General features: G+C 46.0%; 2 protein-coding genes and 1 long non-coding RNA gene across 4 annotated transcripts in view; 2 read left to right on the top strand and 1 right to left on the bottom strand.

Annotated features, from left to right (window-relative positions):
* Positions 1-845: 845 nt before the first annotated feature.
* Positions 846-1321, top strand: LOC306817094. The gene is made up of 2 exons (XR_013777975.1): positions 846-988; positions 1033-1321. It is a non-coding gene; the product is annotated as an uncharacterized lncRNA (long non-coding RNA).
* Positions 1322-1400: 79 nt separating this feature from the next.
* Positions 1401-6252, bottom strand: LOC306817090 (very long chain fatty acid elongase 6-like). Its single transcript, XM_079333706.1, has 4 exons — positions 6138-6252; positions 3740-3871; positions 2843-2994; positions 1401-1953 (listed from the first exon to the last, which is right to left on the bottom strand). The coding sequence occupies exons 1-4, from the start codon at positions 6224-6226 to the stop codon at positions 1523-1525; spliced, it is 804 nt and encodes a 267-aa protein (XP_079189832.1). The 5' UTR covers positions 6227-6252; the 3' UTR covers positions 1401-1522.
* Positions 6253-11429: 5177 nt separating this feature from the next.
* The window catches only part of LOC306817055 (uncharacterized protein), a 58378-nt gene continuing 46729 nt past the window's right edge, over positions 11430-23078 (top strand). The window contains exon 1 of one of the 2 annotated variants that reach the window (XM_079333619.1): positions 11430-11900. The gene's annotated coding sequence lies outside the window, so the exon portion shown is untranslated. Of the gene's footprint in view, positions 11901-19156; positions 19364-23078 lie in introns of those variants that run through there. The other variant, XM_079333620.1, reaches the window with a different exon arrangement.

Below are 23078 nucleotides of genomic sequence, written 5' to 3'. Positions count from 1 at the left end.
CGAGAATAATGTCCGATAAAAAGTTGAGAACGGCGTCGTCAGCCGTCGGTCTTTGAGTGTGAAAAGAAAAGAGGCGGAGACGACAAGAAATCGCACTACAGCAGGCTCAAGGGGTGAAAACCTCCAAACAGCCAATCAGAGAGAGTCCTCGAATATCGGCACAATTAAAGTCAGACGGGGGGGGGGGGGGGGGGGGCTCGACCGCTCACCGACCAACCAGGAGCGACGGCCAGCGCTCTCCGTGTGTCAGAGCATTAATGACGTCGTCGGTGGTCTTGATTTAAAATCCAGAGTCCGCCTGAGACTGAGACAAGACCGAGTGGGACGACTTTCATGTCCAAGACGAGACGGACGCCTTAAAAAAAAACCCAAAAAACAGTCTTGAGACCGATTTTAACTTCAGGCTGAATAACTGCCGAGTAACAAAGGATGAAGAGTAAATGAAAAAAAGACACAAGCTGTTTTTGATGAGATCCCTGACAGAAACAACAAAGAGGATTACTGAGAGATGTTCAGAGAATATTTCAACATGGAAGTCAGAAACACAAATCTGACAGACTGAAGTCCTTACATCTCTTCTGTCGGTACACACACACACACACACACACACACACACACACACATATGGAGGCAGGACGTGTGCGTGTGTAAACGTGCTTCTTACAGTAGAACAGAAAGGTCAGGGTCAAACTATTACACAACCCGACCTCTGGAAGTTTATCTGTCAGTCGAAGAACGTGTTTGTCTTCTCTCTCTGATGTTATCATCAGGCAGAATGTGTGTGTGTGTGTGTGTGTGTGTGTGTGTGTGTGTGTGTGTGTGAGAGAGACAGAGAGAGAGAGAGATCTCTGAACACTGAGCCTTCTGAGCTACACGTGTAAAACGCCGCGTGGAGGGTCGGAGGAAGGTGAGGTCCGGGTCGCAGGATAAAGTGTGTGTAGAGTGTGAGTGTGTGTAGTGTGTGAGTGTGTGTAGAGTGTGAGTGTGTGTAGTGTGTGAGTGTGTGTAGAGTGTGAGTGTGTGTGTGTAGAGTGTGAGTGTGTGTAGAGTGTTAATAAGTGGTTAGCCCTAATCACTAAAGATGCTATAACATCCTTATGAAGTCTTTGTTCCCTTTAACGCTCCTCCAGGTCACAGTGCCGAGGTTAAAAAAAAAAAAAACGCTTTAAAGGAATAGTTCAACACGTGTCACCAGATGACATCACACCTGAGCCGACCCGCGGTCCCGTTAGGAGCCAGGGTGCGATCCATTTGACCCCTATTTTAGTAAACAAAGTGGTACGGCTTCACGCATGTTGAACTATTCCTTCACTTTGTAAAATCCCCTTTTTAAAAAAAAATAAAATCAGAGCTTTTAAAGTTTTACATGAACATCTGTCGCCACCTCGGACAGACATGTGGCCCCTGATTGGCTGTTCCTGCCTCCGCTCTAAATCCAGGTTATTAGTCACTGATTTCTATAAAAAGTCAAGTGATGATGTCATAAAAGGGGGAGGGGCCAGCTGATTAGTTGTGACTGGCGCTACTCTGCCTTGGCTCCTTTCCCGTGGGAGGAGCCTCTGAGGTACGTGTTGTAGAAGAAGGAGGCGAACAGCACCAGGTAGCTGAGGTACATGAGCGAGCCGCACCGGATGTTGTCCATGTTGGACGGACAGTTGACCTCGTGCATCCAGCGGTACACCAGACCCAGCACGGTCAGGCCCATCACCATCTGCATGATCTGCGTGGCTGTGATGATCATGGCGCAGACTCGGGGTACCCGCAGGCCGGCGGCCCGCGCCGCGTAGTACGTGTACATGAGCGAATGGACGACGTAGTTCATGGTCATGAACCAGCCGCCGCCCGCCACCTGGTCCTTGTAGGAGAACCAGGAGTAGAGCAGCACGGTGATGTGATGGTACCAGTGCAGGAAGATGAGGCGCTGCTTCCTCAGGATGATGAACACCGTGTCACCTGAGAGAGACAGAGAGGGTCGGGAGGTCATTCACCAGCAACACGGCTGAAATCGACCTGGAAGACCAACGAGCGGATCATGTTTTCTTTTTATTCACATCATCTGATTGGGGGGGAAGAAAAAAAGAAATATTACAAAATAAACAGCCTGGATAAGTTTGCATCCTTTTCCAGTCTTCAGACGAGACGTTGATGCATCAAGAGGCGTGGCCGGTGGCGTTTGATCAGCTGCCCGAGGACCCGAGGACTCTCAAATCACATTTACGTTACTCGACCAAGCAGTGATGACGGTTTCTGGAAACATCCATGTAGCAGGATAACCGCGCACCCTGAAGACTCATTAGCGCCTTTAACACTGGAGCCTGTTCGATGTTAAACTAATGAACCGATCAATGAAGGGATTAAGACCCCGCCCCCCCCCCCCCCCCCCCCCCCCCCCCCCGTAAGGCAGCTAAGGAAATAGAGTCCGTCTAAATCACTCACTAATGGATTTTTTTTTTGCTACTTCAGCGTCTCCAGCCTCCATTTCCCAGAGAGCAGAGGGAATCAGGCAGTGAGCAGCAGCTCTTAAAGTGATTGTCTGCTGAGAGATTTACTGGAAAGATGAGCAGCTCCGAGGATCACAACTCCAGAGAGGAGTGAGATTCATCCAATCATCCGAGGTTAAAGTTACTGCACGTTAACATCCTGCAGGAGTGACGTGAGAAGTCTATCAAAAAAAAAAAAAACCTCTGCAGGAAATCTGATCTTAAAAAATCTGAATCAAACAATCAAATCACCTTAAATTAAGAATAAACTTTTCATCCAAATTCAGGCGTTTTGAGCTTCACCTCTTCTGTCAGCTGTTACCTGGCAGGTTACCGTTACGGACAGAGAGAGCGAGTCTTACCCAGCTCGGGGGCTTTGCTGACAGCGAAGGCGTAGGCCCAGAATTTGGTGACGGGGGCGTTGTAGAAGCTGGAGTCACACACGGACTGTCTGAAGCCGCTGTTTGTGAGGACGTGAACCATGTACAGTCCTGTCCTCAGAGCGCCGATGATACTGCAGAGTGAACACACCAAACAGTTTAAAAAACAATCCCACATTTATCATTAAAATAAACAGAAAAAAAACATTAGCCTTATATAATCAAACTGGCATTTAAAGGGTTAAAATCATAAACATTATTGAATGTTTGGTAGTTTTGAGCAGAGGGGAGATTTATGCAGAAAACAAGTAGAAAAAAATATCAGTCTGTTCTAATTTTAAGTGGACATTTTTGTCCGAAGTCACGCAAGAGCGTGGCAATTTCTTTTCATACGGTTCTATGGACCTTTTGAAAAATGCAAAATGTGTCAGGAGAGAGACTCTCTTTCAAAAACATGGTGCAATAAGCAATAATACAGACAAAGTCAAAACCAGATGAAGAGGTACAATTTGACCACATGGACAAAAATGTCCCTAGTGGTGACTGAGGGGTAAAACAGTTTAACATACAATGTAAAAAGTCACATGACATGAAAAGCACACGTCACCATGTTCCTCTAACACGAGTCTGTTTCAGTGTGAGACTCTTCCCAAGAAGATATTTTCATTATCAGGGTCGTGCCACATTGACCCATCTGGATCATGTGTGCTCAAACAGGCCGTTTTCCCCTCATGACATCACAAAGGGGAGTAGCCCCTCCCACATCGACGTGTTTGCCCCGCCCTCTGAGTCTTCCCCTTTTTTTTTCTTCTTTTTTTTTGCAAATGTTTCTGAAATGAAAAAAAAAAAAAAACGGTTTCCATCGTGTGACTGACTCACCTGAAGATGGCGAGGCTGAGCGACCACAGCACCAACGGGCGCCGCAGGTTCAGCTTGGGCCTCTCCCTCATGAAGTGCTGACCCCCGAACACGAACACAGCATACAGGCCACAGAACATGAAGGCTTTGCTCCTGTGCAGAAATAAATAAATAATAATAATAATAAAAAAATCAATCAATCGATCGTTCGTACCGCTTTGAAGATAATTTTCTTTGGGGATTTGATACCTTTATTTTGAAAGGACAGAGAGAGTGGGGACTTACAGGGACGGAGCCACAGGTCAGATTTGCCCCATTGGAGTTGTATAGCCTCACTAAAAGGGGCGTGGCCTTTCTGCTGGGCCAGTTTCTTTGGTTGTCAGGCAGATAATAAATCTCCAGCACCTCTGGCTGTTATAAACCCGTCACACACACACACTCTTTAGTGGGAACTACAGTTTCCAGAGGTAATAAAAAAAACCTTCCCACGTGTACTTTGACCTCTCTCGGGTTACAGAAAGAGGAAGCAGAAGGCCCCGTGAAACGCGGCGCTGTTACATAAAAAACGTTACACAATGAGGGTGAGCGGATCAGAGCAAACATGACATGTTCTGACCGTCTGCGCTCCGGGGGCCACGTGCCAGCTACATGTACGGAGCGGCCCGATTCGGTTCGGATCCGACCCGTGGCTCCTTTCGTGGTCTCCTGACTCCTCGAAGCGCTTTGACACCGCAGGTCACACCTGCACAAAAGGTGACGGAGCGTTTGACGCTGAGGCCCCGAGAAGATGAGGACGGAGAAGACACTTCTTAAACATCACCTTCATATGCTAGCTTGATATGCTATTCTGTTTTATACTGATATCGTCTCGGTCCGATTGATTAACACTAATGTTGTTGTTTTATCCTGTAAAGCACTTTGTAAATCCTGTTTTGGAAAGGTGGTATATCAATAATGTTTATTATTATTATTATTATGATTATTATTATTATTACACATTCGCTCTCCTGCTGTCTCTCTGATATAAAAGTTCAAAAAGCCAAAAAATAAATCTGAAAATCACAGAAACAAATAAATAATCTTCAGCTTTTTTAAAAAAAAAAAAAAATTATTTACGATATCGAAGGTTGTCTCCTCAGATCAGTCAAACGAAGCGGACTTTGGGCACTTTGGATCTCGAGTGAGTCCCTTCTAACATAAACAATGTTTTTAAAGGTCGAGATCGATAAGATGATTCAGAATGAGTTAAAAAAGAATCAGTGTGAAGGGAAGAGAGGAGACTCAGACTGATCTGAACAAGAAGAAGAAGAACAGTATGTTAAAACCCCGCCACAACATCTCTCCTGCTGTGTGTGTGTGTGTGTGTGTGTGTGTGTGTGTGTGTGTGTGTGCAGCAGCATGAGTCTCACAGCTGTATTTAGTTTCACTCTTGTGCGGCCTCATGGACGTCAGTCTCTGGAGGTTTTGTGTCGGAGCTGCTCCGTGTGAGGTCCCTCCCTCCCTCTCTGCCAGACGTTTAATTGGACGATACGAAAAAGCCGTTTTCATAAGGAGCGATGACGTTTAACCTCGTGTGGACGCAGGTGATGAAGAGTAGCTGATGTTTATGTTTCATGCATGCAGATTAAATACTTGTTGTATTCAGTTTTTGGTGTTTCCTGTTGGAGCAAAGATGAAGTCATACTGGAAGCACAAGATCACGCTGATCAGGAAAGATTAGGGCGACATCGATACTGGGGTGTCAATCTGTTTTAATGTAAACATCAGCTTGCAGTTAGACGTACTGTACCTTTAAAAAGGGAATTTGGTGATTTATTTGCAGACCCGATTTTAACCAAAAGCTGCCATGAGCTAAAGCAGTTTTGTGTCCATTTGGACAGTGTGCATTAGTTTGTGTGCACATGTTAGGTGGGGGGGGGGGGGAGGGGGGGGGTGAAGATTAATCGTAACATCGAGATAAATCGATTCAAAGGTGTCAAAGTTCACTTCAATTTTCTGGAAAATGAATGTCAGTAATATGGTGAGATTTTGAAATCAGAGCAGTGGCTTAAAAATTTTTTTTTTTTAAAAACTGTGCAAACACTGAGATAGGTGAGGAACAATACAAACAGCACAATAAACATGATGCAGCAAATAATGAGAAGCTCCAATCAGCTTCTTCAGAGAACAAAACCATGAGAAGGGTTTTCATCTGTCTCATTTTATCAAATAAATCGTGAGAGACTCATATATACATATAAAATAAATAGCAGCACTGTAGTCATTAGGACTCTTATTGTTGCTTGTGATGTAACAGACACAGTTAATTATCATGTTAAAAACAGGTCATGAAGCTGCAGCCAATCACAGCACGCCTCCAGGGAAAGGTCAGGTAGACATCACACACCTGTCATATTCAACAGCTTTTTATTTTACATACCAGTTTTCCTGCATCCACTCCAGAGCTCGTCTCTCGTCGAAACGTCGCTCGAAGTCGAACTCCGCGAGCTTCATCAAACTCTCGTTCATCTTTTTATCTTTTAAAAAAAACAACAAAAAAAACCCTCCGAAGTTTCTGGAAGATTTACAGAAAAGACCAGAAGAGTCTGACAGCAGCTGCCCTTTTTGTCCCGGTTAATATCAGCGGGATTATCAGCCGCAGGGAGGATGTGGTCCCACCGGCCTCCAGATGCACTTCCCCACCGTCACACCACTCACGCGCGTGAAGCTACATGACAACAGGAAACAAGCTGTTCCGGTGCTGACTTTCAAAATAAAACTCGTTGCAGCTATGACACAGCAAATAAGAGCACTTTTAATTGATTTATATTATATTTATCGACTATTTTACATCTATTCTGGAAATGAGTAGGTTAAAGACTTATAGAAATGATATTATTATTTGTTATATTTATCCATATAGTAATTTCACACAGCTTTTTTTTTTTAAATATCTCATTATATCAGCACCTTAATTTGTAAATGTTATATTCCTTATGTAATTATATTGTAATGAATTTAAAACCATTTTCAGTGACCTACCCTTTGTGTCTACTGTACTTTGAAAAACTCTGTTCTAGTTCAACCTTTTAACAGAAACTGTGTCTATATTTTGAGCTCAAAAGATTTAAGTTTTACCAACAAAATTATTATTTTTACATTTTGGGACAGGATACTTCATACTTCATTTTTTTAAAAATGGAAAACAGTTTGTAAACAAAAGGGTAAAAACAAAGATAGAAATTAAAAAGCCATTTTGTAGATTTATTAAGTAATAAATCAGTTCAATATCGTTTGACTTTTTTAATGGTATTCGGTTTTACTTTGGTAGTAAAAATCATCCGTATCCGGTTGTTTTCGCGCTGATCTTTTGCGTCTTGACGTAGTGAAAGCACGTTCTCTCTTCCACGAGCATGCTGTGGTGGAGGCGGTTGCAAGGGGGCGGGGCTTGACTGTGACGTTGTATTGTGTGATGGGAGCGCGTGGACTCGAGAACTGGGACACTTGACTCGTTTTTTTCTGCTCCAGTAAATTAATTAACTCGGGTATTGTTCTGAGACAAAAACATCTGAGGCTCTTGTTCCCGCATCGAGACTGTTTCTCAGACAGACACATATTATTACCAATATTATTGGTTATATTTCTACAATAGCTTTACATCCATACATGTTGTTTTCCAGAAAGAATCAGTGTTACACATTAAAAGCAGTGTTGTTGTTTTGTCCCCTGACTTCTTATCTTTTGTTTTAATTCATATCTGTTTTTGATTCTTTATGATTTAGGTTCCCTTTTTGTACTTGTATTTACAACGTATAAAATTATAGAGCTCAGCAAGACAATATGGGATGAGTTATATTTGAAATAGTTTTTGATCATGATTTGTTTTTTTTGCAGCCCAGTTAAATCTTGGTTGTTAATCTTCGAGTGTTTCACCCACAGACCAGCTCAGTGAAACGTTTATACTTGTTTTTGTATTTAGTGCTCTTGAAACTTTTGCCACAGGGGACAGACTCACCTGCTGCACACTGAACAAGTGAGGTATGCAGTTATGTAACATACTGATAGCACAGATAGCTCGTTGCAGGTGATTCAGTCCAGATTACAGACGGGAGCAAAGCTAACCAGTCAAACTTCAAGTTCATTGTGTTGCAACCAGAGCTGTCAGCTCAAAGGAGCAGGTCAACGTGAGAACTGCAATCTAAACTCTAAAGATTACAGAGAGCTGTCCCCCCCCACTCCCCACCCCCTCGCTCACACAGGTCACCATGTGGTGGACACTGTAGCTTCAGTGTTTAGCCAGCTCTGCATGTGGTGGACACTGTAGCTTCAGTGTTAAGCCAGCTCTGCATGTGGTGAACACTGTAGCTTCAGTGTTTAGCCAGCTCTGCATGTAGAGACACTGTAGCTTCAGTGTTTAGCCAGCTCTGCATGTGGTGGACACTGTAGCTTCAGTGTCTAGCCAGCTCTGCATGTAGAGACACTGTAGCTTCAGTGTTAAGCCAGCTCTGCATGTGGTGAACACTGTAGCTTCAGTGTTTAGCCAGCTCTGCATGTAGAGACACTGTAGCTTCAGTGTTAAGCCAGCTCTGCATGCGGTGGACACTGTAGCTTCAGTGTTTAGCCAGCTCTGCATGCGGTGGACACTGTAGCTTCAGTGTTTAGCTCTGCATGTGGTGGACACTGTAGCTTCAGTGTTTAGCTCTGCATGTGGTGGACACTGTAGCTTCAGTGTTTAGCCAGCTCTGCATGCGGTGGACACTGTAGCTTCAGTGTTTAGCCAGCTCTGCATGCGGTGGACACTGTAGCTTCAGTGTTTAGCCAGCTCTGCATGTGGTGGACACTGTAGCTTCAGTGTTTAGCCAGCTCTGCATGTGGTGGACACTGTAGCTTCAGTGTTTAGCCAGCTCTGCATGGGTCTGTAAAGCTTTCTGCGTTCTAACCTCTCTCCATGTTTCATCTCCAACATTGATCCTAGTTTGAGCAGCTTTCTGCTGCTGGAGCTTATTAGAAACATGCAGAGGCTTTTTAGCTCGGGCACAATCAGTTTTTATTTACTGTATATTCTATTTAAAAGAGGAATTTAATTCTGTCACCTCATGTTCAAAGTCTTAATATGCTTTAAAAACCCCAAATTGACATTTTGAAATAAATTGTATGTAATAAAGGACGTTGTTGTTGTTTTTTTAGAATTAGTTCCTGAAGATAATTAAAGTCTCATGCATGCATCAATGTAAGTATTTATTTGCTCTCTATGTTGTTTTTCTTGTGTTAAGTAGAAACAAATGGAAGAATTCAAGTAAACAGCAAGCACAATAAAATCATCTCAGGTCAATAATGAAAGAATAAAGAAACAGAGCCATCTGCTGGTCAAAGGTCGAGCATCATTCTCACCTCTTAAATCTATTTCTCAGCTGCTGTGACATAAAGCACACTTAGAGTGTTTATAAATGTGGTGGCCTGCAGGTTTGTGAACACACAGTAGAGTTCACTGCTCTTCAAGTGTTGAAGTGGAGCAGCCGGTGGGGAATAGAGGAGTTACTGTGAATGTGTTGGAGGAGACTGAAAGTGAAAACAGCTCCAACACAGACGGCCTTTCAGCTGCTGCTCTGAGGCTTGCTGCATTGGGATCCACTTCCAGCATGTACACGTCCCTCCCTCTTCGTGCCTGCAGGTGGCAGCAAAGAGCAGCTCTGAGATCATTGCTGCAGCAAATGGACCCAAAATTCATCACATTTAAGGTCTTAATTTAGGGAAGTAATATTTTATCTATTTGGAGCATTTCTTAGTCTTATCAGTGGCAAACGTGTTAGAATGCTAAAGATGAATTCATGTCATGTGATATTGCACCTCAACGTTTAAGGGGCTGAGTTTCACATAGGTTGATGTAAACTTTCACATAAATATATAAATATAAAATACAGTGGCGATCTGCAATGTCTATAAAAAGAAAAACATACATGAGGAAAAACACACAGTAAACCCAGAAACACATGAAAAAGTCCAAAAGAAATTGAAGCCATTTAAATGTGCAGTTGGTGAGAGTTGGTGCTGTGTCGAGTGCTCTGCAGGTCAGAGCCCGTGTAGCCTAAATGAGCCAACGTTTGGTCATCTTCTGTGTTCTAGTTCTTGCATTGTAACATGTCTTTTTATACCTGATGAAGGTCGCTGCAAATGTTGTATGTTCAAATAAACCATGCCAGCAGAAAGCGAGGCCGCGTGCAGAAGCCGTTCTCATTGTCTTCATGTCGTCACTCATTTACAAAAGTATACACAGAGATTACCTTGAGATTACCCCCCCCCCCCCCCCCTATCTTTATTAACATTCAGATCACAGAGATTAGCAGATGAGTTCATTACGCTGCGTTGAACAACCACCGGTCCATTTCCCTCCAGAGAGGAAAATGTGCAAAAAACCTCACAGACATTTCATGGTGTCTCAGCAATGCTTTAATCACACACGGACTGTTTTCATTTCCCAGAGGAAACTATTTTATATTAGTGTGTCATTATTGCTTGTTGAGACTCAGCAGGTTATAACAGCAGGCCAAAGATTTTTAAAGAGCATGTTGTTCCTGTGCCAGTTAAAGTTTCTTCATGGAAATGCTTCGTAAATGTACTTTTTTTAAGTTGTTGATATCTTCACATGTAACTCGGGTCTTCTGGACATTTTTCTCTCTTTCAGGTTTTTCGCTGCATCCTAAATATGAAGCTACAGCCCGGAGATGTTAGCTTGTGTGCTTGTGACAGCTCTTTGTAAACAATCCATCAATTAATGGAGAAAATAATCAGCAGATCATTTTCTCTCCCATGTCCACAGCGTGGCCCGAGCTTTGAGAAGTGCATTCGTCTTCACGACACGAGTTCACACACAAACCTTCAGTTATAAATACAAGGCAGTTAGCCCGCCGCTGAACCGTTTGATGCAACAACTTGAGGCTCAGAGGAAGAGGACGGTGACGGATGAAGCTAAAAGAGATTGAGCGAGAAGCAGAGTATAAATCTGTGCAGATATTTATTCAGAACAGATAACAGACGTAGCGTTAGCCTGCATCGTTTTCTGTGTGATCGTGGTCTCGTGTTTAGCAGCTTTATTGGCTGCATAGAAATCATCGAAATCCAAGCTACATCTCTGGTTTGCACACAAACCCTTCAAACCAAAAAGTTTCTCTTTCCTCGTCGATCTTCAAGTTAGCTTTAAAAGTTTGGATTCTTACAGACCTGTCTAACTAGCATAACAAACTACTCTCTTATACTTATCCGTTCCACCACGGATGATTAAGAGGAGGACAAAGAAGAGATTAACATTACAAGCTGCATTGAAAATGTAAATTAGCATTGCTGAAAGTTAGCTCAGGCTAACGTTAGCCAAACCTGGCAGGCTGCTGCTACCGAGCAGGCGCCATAGTCGTATTAATCTGTTTAAGAGCTAGACGGTTTTATGATTTGGATTGGTAATTTATTATTATATTATTATTAGTTTATTGGTTGCATCAACAATCATTTGGACCTTCTTTAGAAAGCTCCCAAAGTGATAACAACCAATCATTGTGGATGTACTGACAGAAAAGATCTGAAAACTTATTTAATCATTGATGATAATTTATCTTGGTTGAATCTGACTAACTTGAGCACGTGAGGAGGCAGAGACTGGGCATGCCCAGAGGAGGAGGAGGAGGAGGAGGAGGAGGAGAGAAGAAGAAGAAGAAGAAGAAGAAGAAGAGAGAGAGAGTGGAAGAGTTGAGATGTGAGTGTGAGCTGAAGAGAAGCTGTCCATTTCACGACATCACGTCTGTTTCCACCAGGCGTGAACAGTCCTCCTCTTCTTCCTTACCCAGGACCTCTCTCTGTCTCTCTGTCGCTGTCTCTCTCTCTCTCTCTCTCTCTGTCTCTCTCTCTGTCTCTCTGTCTCTCTCTCGCTCTCTCTCTCTCTCTCTCTGTCTCTCTCTGTCTCTGTCGCTCTCTCTCTGTCTCTCTCTCTGTCGCTCTCTCTCTCTGTCTCTCTCTCTGTCTCTCTCTCGCTGTCTCTCTCTCTCTCTCTCTCTCTCTCTCTCTCTCTCTCTCTCATGCACACACTGGAGGTGGAGGGAGCGGGTGAATGTGGACTGCAGTATCTCATTTGCAGCATCTCATTATCTCCGCTGCCGGCTGGACCGACGCCGCTGTTACTGCTGCAGCTTCACCGGAGAAAACCTCCCATTTCCTGGTGAGTGAACACAGTTCTGCTGCCCCTCTCCTTCGTGTTTGTTGCAGACATGTCTGGTGCATTTTTTTTTTTTTGTCTTGCATCAGCTCGTTGCGTTTTCAGCGTTGCTGTGTTGCTGCTGCCTCACACGTCTCATCTCATCACATGCAGTAAACAAGTTGATGCCATGCACGAACAGAGTGCAGCAGCAGCAGCATCGGCTGAGCCGTCCAGGCAGGGACCTGTAGGATGCAAGAGAAAGGTCACAGCTTCTCCTTTCTGTCATTGACGCATCTGTGCGTGACACTCAGCCCGCACACAGGAGGAGAAGTTTTGTCCTTGGCAGGAAAAGTTGGCACTGGAGTGTTTTATCTGTTAGGTGAGTTTGTACGTGAGGAGGTTATAAACAAGTTGTTGTCCAATGAAAACAACAGGCGCACAGGTCAATGCAGACCTGATGAGCACCTTTATAAAATGTATAATTGAGGTGAAAATGTATTCATAAAACGTGCAGGAATGGCCACCTGTGAATTCTGTTTTCTTATTTCATATTGTGTGTTTTATTTTTATGGCTTTGCACTTTATTCAGTATCATACTGTACAATGACATATATTTAGAAGACTCTTGTCTTCCATCATCGGCCACATTTTTTATATATTTTTTTCAGGCATCTTAGGAGGAAGTAGAAAAAGGTCAGATGATTATTAACTGAATCTGGTTTGTCTGTCAAATGCAGTCAAACATGTTTACGTCTCTCCACAGTCTCAGACTTCACATTGAAGAAATGTAAACCTTCAAGTAAAGGTAGTAAACAAAACAATATATATACAGTTTAATCATTTTTTTAGTTGACAGATGGAACATTTTCACTTTTGGTGAGATTTTATAGATGAAAGTATTGACATGAAGATGGAGTTGAAAACCTGGCAGGATCAACAGTAGCTGTATGCTAACGCTTCGGGGTGATAAATGACACTGCAGGAAAAAGTGTCTGCAGCTCAGAGACGAGCGGGCTGCATGTTTGTGTTAGGACCCCTGTCAAATGTCCCCCCTGTTTGAGCCTGAGGGCCGATCCATTCACCGCCACCGCCGCCGCCGCCGTCAAGGGCACCTGGAAGCATTTTGTCTTCGTTTGTTGCAGTTTATGAATCCCCCATCTGGGACGCGGTCTAGACTCTGCCTGTGGGTTTCAGTGAGTGGACGGTGGGGGTAGAAAAAGACTCTATTCTTCTCACCTTTCCTGGAGAGAAGTAAAACACACACACACACACACACACACACACACACACACACACACATCCACTCCATCAGGTCTGCAGGGCTCCCTGTCAGAGGGACTCTCTGAGGAGCAGCTCTGTTCATTACATTGCAGATGTGACTCGAGTCTCAGCATCTTGTACATTTACTGTTTGGTGAATATGATGTTCAGAGTTTGATAGGAGGACGAACATTGAAAGACAAGGATACAACAAAAACTGTGAAAACAAAGACTGCTTTGTTTTCTTTAAATAGGTGCGCCAAGTAATCTGTGCACATTATATAAACTAAAGCTGCGCTTCATAAATCCAGGTGGATCTGTTGATGTTGGTCTATTTATGCGATTAAGGTCAGAAATGAGGCGTTATTTTGTGCTAACCGCAGCGTCTCCCAGTAAACACAAGTTATGGAAATGAAAGACCCCGTGGCGCTCCTTCCAGTAAACAATTCATAAGTCGTATCCACCTCGTCATCAGTTCAACAGGACTGCAGATTCTTCTGGAAAACACAGCTACGTTGTTAGCTAAAGTACAAGCAGGAGCTAGCTTGATCGATAGCAAAAGCAATTTTGAAGCTAAGTTGAAGACTGATGAGCTGATCAGGGTCGGTTTAGTTCAGTTCACTACGGTAAACCCTGATCTGGTTTCGCCTCTCCACAGCTCGCCGTAGCTTTACTTGGTAGGTGGAGTGCAAGTCGAATAGCGATGGCGGCATCAGCGACGTACTATTGTGACATCATAGCAACGCAACAAAGTGCTAACCACCAACACATTCAACAAAGTCGAAGAACGTGATGCACACTGTCTGCACCTTCATGGTTGACCACGGGGGCGGAGCTAAACGCTGACATTAGCAGCAGAAAAAAACAAAAACAGCCTTAAAATTCCTCTCTGGAAGTCCAAGGGTTATTTAAACGTGTCCTTTATTAGCGCCGTCGCACGGAAAGTGGCTATTCTTCCGCCCAATCAACGGACTGCAGTGAGCATAGCGCTACCATTCAGGGTCGGACTGGTACGCTTGGCACCCAAACAGAAGGGTAGAAAATAAACAGGATGGTAGGGATCGTTTATTCTGGTATCAAAACCACAACATGCGGCTCGTAAAAGAGACTGAGCCGCAAATTTTAATTTCATTCGAAGTTTTTCCGCAGTTTCTACGAGCACTGCGACAGAAATCCTTGTTGACGTAGAAGTTTGTGCCATCGCTGTGATTTATCTCCTCTTCTGAATTTAACGTCAGTCCTGATATTTGACACAACTGTTGGTATGCCAGCAAATAAAAGTCAGAAAAGGAGGTCATGACGCACAGGATTAAAGAGCGTCGTTGGTAATCTGAGGTCTCCGACATAAACATGCAGAGTGTGAGCTGTAACTGAGCTGACTGTGTGTCGAGGTGACTCTCTTCTGGCTGCAGAGACCAACTGATCCAAGGGAGGACAAACTTTTAAATCAGGATCAAGCAGATTATGTCGACAGTAAGAAATGCTCGTGTTGAGTTATGAAGGTAATATCAGCCTTATGTAAAAGCTCATGTGCAGAAATCCAGTGTGTCCTGTGTGCATGTGAAGAAGCTGGAGTCCCGCTAGCTGTGTTGTTGTAAGAGCTGTGTTTACATGGACGGGACGACAGGCTCCTCCCCCTTGTGTGTAAAAGCTGTTTGAGTCAAGAAGAAGAAGAAGAACATACTCACTGATTATTAGGATGAAGAGTTTTTAGATCGCGCTCATTCTGTGTTAATTTCTGTTCAATGTGAAGCTACAAGCTAACTATAGAGCGCTAACGTTAGCTTCTCCTGTGAACGCGAGTGTAGAGGGGGTCGGAGGTTAGTCGCTGGAGGAGAGTGGCGTCCCCAGCTCCTGCAGCAACATGTCCGACCCCCAGGTGCTCCCTCTGCTTCGTCAGCGGTGTGTGAATGTGTCAGAGGTGTGAAAGAGCTTTAAATAGTCAGAGAGGACGAGAAAAGAAATATAAAAGCTCAAGTCCGTGTGTGTGTGTGTGTGTGTGTGTGTGTGTGTGTGAGCACAGGATCAATCAGGTGAAGTTAAAGTAAGGAAAGGGAAACAGAGGAGCACAGGCCTGGCCTTCAGTCGGAGCATAAAGGGTGTGTTGTGAGACAGGCGATGCCTTCAGGGTCCGTGTGAGAGCTGTTAAAACAAAGTGCTCAGAGCTCACAGTGTTTGGCTTCCCATCAGCTCGTACTGGACGACTGTGACCGTCAGCCTGCTCTGTGTTTCACGCCGTTAATGGCGCTGAGACCGAACCAGCGTGGTCTGGGATTTTTTTTTTTTTTTTTTTATATCGCTCATCCCACGTCTGTTTTGATTTCTTCCCCCGCTCTCTGCTCGCTCTCACTATCTCCTGGTTACCATCTCTGTCAGTTTTCATCGTTTCTCGCTCCGTTTTTTCCCCTTGAAAGAACGAGCAGATTTTTTAGCGAGTTTGACTTTGAAGTACTTTTAATGAAGAGCGATATCGCCTGTGTGTGTGTGTGTGTGTGTGTGTTTTTAGGGTTTTTTTCTGCTCAAAGCCAGGAATACATTTGGGAGGTGTGGAAGTGGGAGTATTTAGGAGGTGAGGAGTGCTGGCGATGAAAAGGGCCTTGTTAGCGTTTGGATGGGAGTGAGCGTGTGTGATGATGGCGAGCGTTAGCATTTTACAATCCTGCTGTGTTACCGTATAATGAGTGGTCGTCTGCTGTCGCTGCTCCAATCTGTGAAGGCTTTTTCTTCTTCCTCTCCCCCTGTATGTTGGCTGCGTTACAGACGGAGCGCTTTGCAGTGGCCTGGATCCCGTGTGATTAATGAAACACAAATCTGTTGTAAAGGCGCTCTCTCCTCGTTACGTGCTGAAATACCTTCTCTCTCTGCGACGCCACTCACTCAGGAGGAGTGTAATATGAGCGAGAGACCGGATTCATTCTTGGCTGTTTGGAAACATTTCGATGCCAGTAATCGATTTTTCTACGAGGCTTGATGACCCACAATGCCTTGCAAAGTGTCCAGCAGCCGGAGGATCTGAGTGGTTTTGATCGCAGCGTCGAGTTACATAAATCACAAGCTCTGTAATGCACTTTTAAATATTTGTGCTTCCTGTATCTGAGCGTGACAAATCCCTGCTTTAAAGGGGGGGAAAAAAAATCAGTTTTTAAAGCGTCGTGTTTTAGCTTGTTGAGTCTTCAGCTTGTCAGGCGGTTGAATGAATTCTGAATCCGTCTCCCGACACACTGAAGGTTGCTTTTTTTTTCACACATGCACGCCACTTCCTGAGAACGTGTCGAAAATGTGTGGGTTGCATCTGTGAATGCAAACAGCCACATTTCAGGATCGTGGACTGAGTCATTAAAGTAAGGAGCGGCGTGCCAGATCCACACGCCGCTACGAGTCTGATGTCCCATCATTGAGTTTATTTTTAAATCCCCATCGATCAATTGGTGCCGTTGTCCCCTCGTAGGACTCTCAAGTTCACCCACACAGATGGTCTTTGGCGGCTGGAGGCGTTCAACACGACCTCCTGATGTGATCGTCCTTAATGTTATTTGCCTGAAATAAACCGGCCGCCATGATAAGAGAGATGTTGTTGACCTCTGCTGGACCCTTAACGCTGGCTCGCTGCTGCAGAGGAGCTGCCCGTCATTTTCACCTGTTTCAGTCACACACACATGCAGAGTGTGTGTGTGTGTGTGTTCTTTACCACTAAAGTGCTGATGTTTGCCGAGTCAGACGCGGCGACACGATGACGAATCCTCCGTCAGACGGACGTCACTGTGAAAACTCTCCAAACTCTCCGAGGTGTTAATATAAGAGGCTTAACTTTGCCTCATCCCTTTCCTGTCGTCTTCGAGGACCTGCCAGTCCGATTACTGAGACTCCGAGCCAGACCTGATCCCCGCGCTCGTCACCGCGTGTCAGGCTTTTTTCGGACGCATCCGTCGTGGCGTCGGTGAGGTGAATGAGGGTGAAGACGAGGTCAAAGGGTGAAGCGTACCTGACCCCCTTCAGCTGCCGTCTGGCGGTGATGCATGCTGCTGGAAACAACGACCAACCACAGACTGTGAAACATCCTTCCCTCCTTTCTTCCTTCCATCCCTCCTTAGTTCCATCCCTCCTTCCTTCCCTCCTTCCATCCCTCCAGCCTTCCTTCCATCCATCCCTCCGTCCTATTTTCCATCCCTCCCTCCTTCCTTCCCTCCATCCTTCCTTCCATCCCTCCTTCCATCCCTCCTTCCTTCCCTCCTTCCATCCCTCCCTCCTTCCTTCCATCCCTCCTTCCTTCCTTCCATCCCTCCTTCCATCCCTCCCTCCTTCCATCCCTCCTTCCTTCCATCCCTCCTTCCATCCTTCCCTCCTTCCATCCCTCCATCCCTCCTTCCTTCTTTCCCTCCTTCCATCCCTCCATCCATCCTTCCTTCCATCCCTCCCTCCTTCCTTCTTTCCCTCCTTCCATCCCTCCATCCATCCTTCCTTCCATCTCTCCTTCCTTCCTTCCCTCCTTCCTTCCTTCCTTCCATCCCTCCTTCCATCCTTCCCTCCTTCCATCCCTCCATCCCTCCTTCCTTCTTTCCCTCCTTCCATCCCTCCCTCCTTCCTTCCATCCCTCCTTCCTTCCTTCCATCCCTCCTTCCTTCCTTCCATCCCTCCTTCCATCCTTCCCTCCTTCCATCCTTCCTTCCATCCTTCCTTCCATCTCTCCTTCCTTCCATCTCTCCTTCCTTCCTTCCATCCCTCCTTCCTTCCTTCCATCCCTCCTTCCATCCTTCCCTCCTTCCTTCCATCCCTCCTTCCATCCTTCCCTCCTTCCATCCCTCCTTCCTTCCATCCCTCCTTCCATCCTTCCCTCCTTCCATCCCTCCATCCCTCCTTCCTTCTTTCCCTCCTTCCATCCCTCCATCCATCCTTCCTTCCATCCCTCCCTCCTTCCTTCTTTCCCTCCTTCCATCCCTCCATCCATCCTTCCTTCCATCTCTCCTTCCCTCCTTCCTTCCTTCCTTCCATCCCTCCTTCCCTCCTTCCTTCCTTGGGTCGGCTAAATAACACACCAGCACAAACCAGCTCCTGCAAACGAAGGAAGACGAGGAGTCTGTCGACTTTTAGCCATGAAGGCGTGCGGCGTGCACGCTCGATGAACAGCCAGACAACCTGACCAGGCGACAGACTGATGATCTGTTAAACACGACATGTGAACACCTGCTCTCAGACACAGTGAAGAGGCTTCTCCTGAATATTTCAGGACAGCGAGCGTTTACCTGCTCTGACGTTTCAGACGCTTCAAGAGTTGATTTTTTATTATTTATATTTATTTTATGAATCGAAGCTCAAACGTCCTCTATCTGATCTGTGCGTGGACTCCTGCAGCATTAAGGGGAACTTTATGTTCTCTACTGAATTATTCAAAGCTGCTACAGAATAACATGCAGCAGCTCCTGGAGTAAATATAGACGCTGTGCGATATCAGCAGAGGATTCTGGACCTTTTGGATTATAGCGACGTCTTTAAAAAAAAGATAAGATATAATAACTAAAACATGGAAATGTGGAGCTGCTGAGTTGTTGAAGCAGGTTGGGTTAAGACGTGATGGACGATGAGCGGCGTGTGAAACATCCGCGTGAAGGAACCAAAGGCAGAGAAAGGATCAAATCTCTCAAAAAGTGAAGCTGAGCCGTGATTGGCTGACGACGAGGCAGCTGGTTAGCCAATGACAGCTGGAGAGGACAAAGTGCAACTCAAATGATGAGAATTCCTCCTCACTTCCTGCGAGGTGTTTTGGAGGAGGGGCTTCACACATGCTCGAGATGACGTCCAGATTTCATACGCTTGTGTTTTTTTTTAATTCAGCGAGCATGCAGGAGGAGGAGGAGGGGGGGGGGGGTCCTGTGCTCCCCCTCCCCTCAGCGGCTCTTCTTCCTCCCACTGACTCAGCATGCATGTGAGGAGGCAGAGGGAGGGGCCGGCTAGGAGGCGGGACTCGGTGAGGCGAGCGTGCTAATTGGTTGGAGTTTGAGCAGTGTGTGTGTGTGTGTGGAGGCAGGGAGTCAGTGCTGGTCGGACAGGTCGGTGTGCACCGCTCTGCAGGAGAGGAGGAAGGAAGGAAGGAAGGAAGGAAGGAAGGAAGGAAGGAACGAAGGAAGGAAGGAAGGAAGGAAGGAGTGAAGAGAAGAGAGGATGAGACGAGATAAAGCATGTGGGAGGTGTAAATCCTGTACGGATGGAGCGGCTGTGAGAGGAGGAGAGGTGAGTGTGTGTGTGTGTGTGTGTGAGTGTGTGAGTGTGTGTGTGTGTGTGTGCCAGCTCAAGATAAACAAGCAGTGAGCGAGGCGGCTGAATGCTCTGCACCTCGGTCCAGTTGATCCAGATGTGTGAGTCACTTTTAGACCTACAAAACATTAGTGAAGAATCTCCTTCAGAGAGTGTGTGTGTGTGTGTGTGTGGGTGAGAGTGTGAAGGCATGAATGAGAGAGAGAGAGAGAGAGAGAGAGTGTCAATACATGCAGCCTCTCCAGCGTTTAGGAAGCTTTAGCTGCTTATTTAAACTCTGCTGCGGTTCGGTTCATTCATCCACTCTGTGTCTTCTTCGTCTTCTTCTTCCTCGTTTTTTTATCTTTCATCTCCTTTTCGTCTATTTTTATCTCGTCGGGCTGATTGTCCCAAAATAACAATGAACCTACCTGATCCTCTCTAACTGATGAACATGTTGGTATCATGAAGGAAACCTGCAGCAGCCAGTATGTCCTCCTTCTCACTTTAGATTCTGCTCCTGAACGCTCTGGATCTGATTGGACCAGAGAAGGTAGGCGGGGCTTTGAAGGCCGTTTTGGACGCCCCTGGGTTTGTGAGATCCGTGATATGTGGCTGCTCGGACGAGTTAAATCAGACGGACAAGATTTCACCCTGGAGTATTGGAGGAGTCCGGGCGAGCAGCTGAAAGTCTGGACCGTTAGCTGGGGGACGAGGACGTCTGGAGGCGTCTGGCTGTGACGGTCCACGCTGACATCGTCGGCCTGTGGCGTCGAGCCAAGCTGAGCCCACGTGTCTCAGCTGCTGGTTGTGACAGCGTGCTCCTCACATCGTCACATTTAGAAGGCGACTTGTGAAAAAAGGGCTTCAGACTGCGTGTCATCAACACGCTGCAGCACGTCACGTGACTCTTTTCGTCACGGCGCCGACATTTTCTGACTTCTTCATTGAACATTTGCGTTTATTTGGACAGGACGGCGAATGAAACTTATTCTGAGGAGAGATCAGAGCGTGTTCACGAAACGTCTCCAGCGTGTCCGGATCACGTCAGGTGTGAGCGGAGGAGTTTCGGCGGCGAGGTCATGGCCGGCGTGCTGCGGATTGAATGCCTCTCCTCCCCATAATAAGCCTCTGCAGCTTTCTTCTCGTGACACACACTCGCACTTTTTGCGCCCGTGCATGAGTCAGAGGACTCGTCTCTTTTGTCTGAATGCGAGTGTGAAGGCGGCAGAGCGGGGCCGTCTCTCTCTCTCTCTCTCTCTGACGCGCTCCTCTCTCACTTCAGGTCTCCGTTTGCTTTATCCACATCGATGTGTGTGTGTGTGTGTGTGTTTGATCAGAGGGGAATGGAAGGGATTTGCACGAGTCGGCAGCGTGATGTAACCTGATATGAGTCGAGTCGATCGATGGAGACTTCGATCTACGTGAGCAGATAACTCGAGGTTTCTTGTCGCGCTCTCTGAACGTCCCCAGTCACACATTTACTCTTTTAATCTCCTCAAGGCTTTTAGTTGTTACGCACTCAGCTGCAAAAAAAAAAGAAAAGAAAGTCTAATCTGCGTGTGCACCGTGCCAGCAACAAGCAAGCAGAGAGCTAATATTAGCACGAGAATCCTTCCACCGCCCGTAATGTATCCAGGGAGCTAATATTAGCGCTGCACACGCGGCCTCAGGTTTAATTACCTGTGTGATGTGTTTCATCACTGCCCAACACAGACCCTGCACAGTGTGGCCATATGCATGCATGCATGTGTGTGTGTGTGTGTGTGTGTTCGTAAAGTGACCCAGAAGGACTACAGGAGGATGAGTCATCAGCACTCTGCAGCTGTGGAAGAGACTTTGAGTGTTTTGTAGATGGAGGGATGCGAGGAGACGAACACGTCCAGTCAGCTGTTCTCAGAGGTGAGAGAGATGAAGTCACACCGGGGACTTCCTGAAGACCCCGTTTCACCTCAGACGCTTGTCTTGCAGGACGATACTTCACGCTCCAGAAAACTCTTCGACTGTCTGAGGTCAGGAAGAAGTTAGCCATCGAGTCAGAGCTGCAGAAATGTCGATGCTGTATGTGTGTGTTTTTTTTCCCGCTGTAAATTCAAGTGAGCTGATCCGAAGATCCCGATCCCACGCAGCAGTTTCCCGCTCTTCTCTTTCTTTTCTTTTTTTCTGGAGATTTTTTTTTTTTTTTTTTAGGCAAGAAGCTCAAGAAGCTTCTCAACGTAGCAGCCAATCAAATCAGCTCCACACTTTTTTTTTTTTTATAACACTTTTTCTTCCTCGTCTCGGAGCGAAGCCACAGCCAATGTTCCCGCTTATTTTAATTAGTCGCCCGTGATGCGAACGCAGCCCAGCTCACCAGGCGCTCAACCAATCCCAACCGTCACTCGAAGCAGCTCCAACACGACATGGTGCCATCTGTATCTGTGAGTGCACACCGCCATCTTTACGTGGCGCCCGGGGTGGAGTCGGCCTGAGACGTGTGAATGCTGCAGGTCGTCGTCTGATCTCCGTGAATCACGCCGCGTGGCAGGTGGCGGGTGCTCTCTCACGCTCGGTTCCTGTTCTAACTTCTGGCACGGCGGCGACGCTTCCCGCCCGAGCCGAAGCCAAACTGGACGCCTGTCAGAATAATTGGACGCACAGCGGGGTGATGCGTTTATTTATAGGCTGAAGAAGAAAAAAAAAAAAAAAAAGTCAGAAACACTTTTTTTTTTTTTCACACGTTCAGTTTGTCCACGTTAATCTGACATCTCAAGTTAACTGCTGGAAAAATCTACAAGACTTCACGAGTCCAAAATAACACAAACATGAGAGGCTGTGGAAAACAGAATGAGGGATTTTTTTAACCAACATTGCATAAATAAAAATCAATAATTTGCTGATTTGAGACGTCTGTGCACTTCCTCCCGTGTTTCTGCTTCCTGTAACTCGACACTGACATCAGTCTGGACGACTTCCAGCAGAGCGCTCTCCTCCGTCCTCCTCTCCTCTCTCCTTCCCTCGCCTCCTCGTGTCCTGCTCTCTCCCCGCTCTGTATCTCTCTCGCTCTCCCGTCAATATGATAAACGAAGAGATCGATGATGAGCGTGTGAATCGATGCTGTGAAGCCCTCCCCCTGGTGGAGCCGCCCCCTCACTGCATGCTCAGTCATGTTTACGATGCAGCAGCCGCTCTGTGTGTTTCGCTTCTATGCTGCGTCCACACCAGATCACACTGAAACGTCGAAGCAACAACAAGAAGGTCAAAAGTCTGTAAACGACTGAAGTGTGCATCAGAGGCCGTCTGTTTCTGTTTGTGACCTTTGACCTGTGTTTGTGCTAATCCTCTCATGAAAGGATTCCCGCCATAAACATTTTATAAAACTGCATCGTTCTTCTTTTTATAGCAGAGGAGGAAGAAGCTCTGTGTTCAGGTGTGTTTGTTCCCTGTGCTGTCGTCAGCTCTGCACCTGGCCTCCGTGCTCGTTCACGCCACACCTCCACATTGGATCCAGAGACTATCTAGTTTTTTGTTTTTTTTTGACAGTTTGGACACAAAAAGCCAAACGAGATCTGATTTTTTCCAAATCTGATTCAAACCACACACACACACACACACACACACACACACACACACACACACACACACACAGGTGTGTGATCTGATTCCTACAGATCCGACTCAACCTGAACGTCTCGGTCGCTTCTCTGTCGTCCATTTCGCTGTTGTGTTTCCT

The sequence above is a fragment of the Symphodus melops genome (assembly GCF_947650265.1).
Source record: "Symphodus melops genome assembly, chromosome: 21".
In the NCBI taxonomy this organism is placed as follows: Eukaryota; Metazoa; Chordata; class Actinopteri; order Labriformes; family Labridae; genus Symphodus; species Symphodus melops.
Note: the sequence above shows the minus strand (reverse complement) of the source record. Positions and strands in the feature narration are given on the sequence as shown.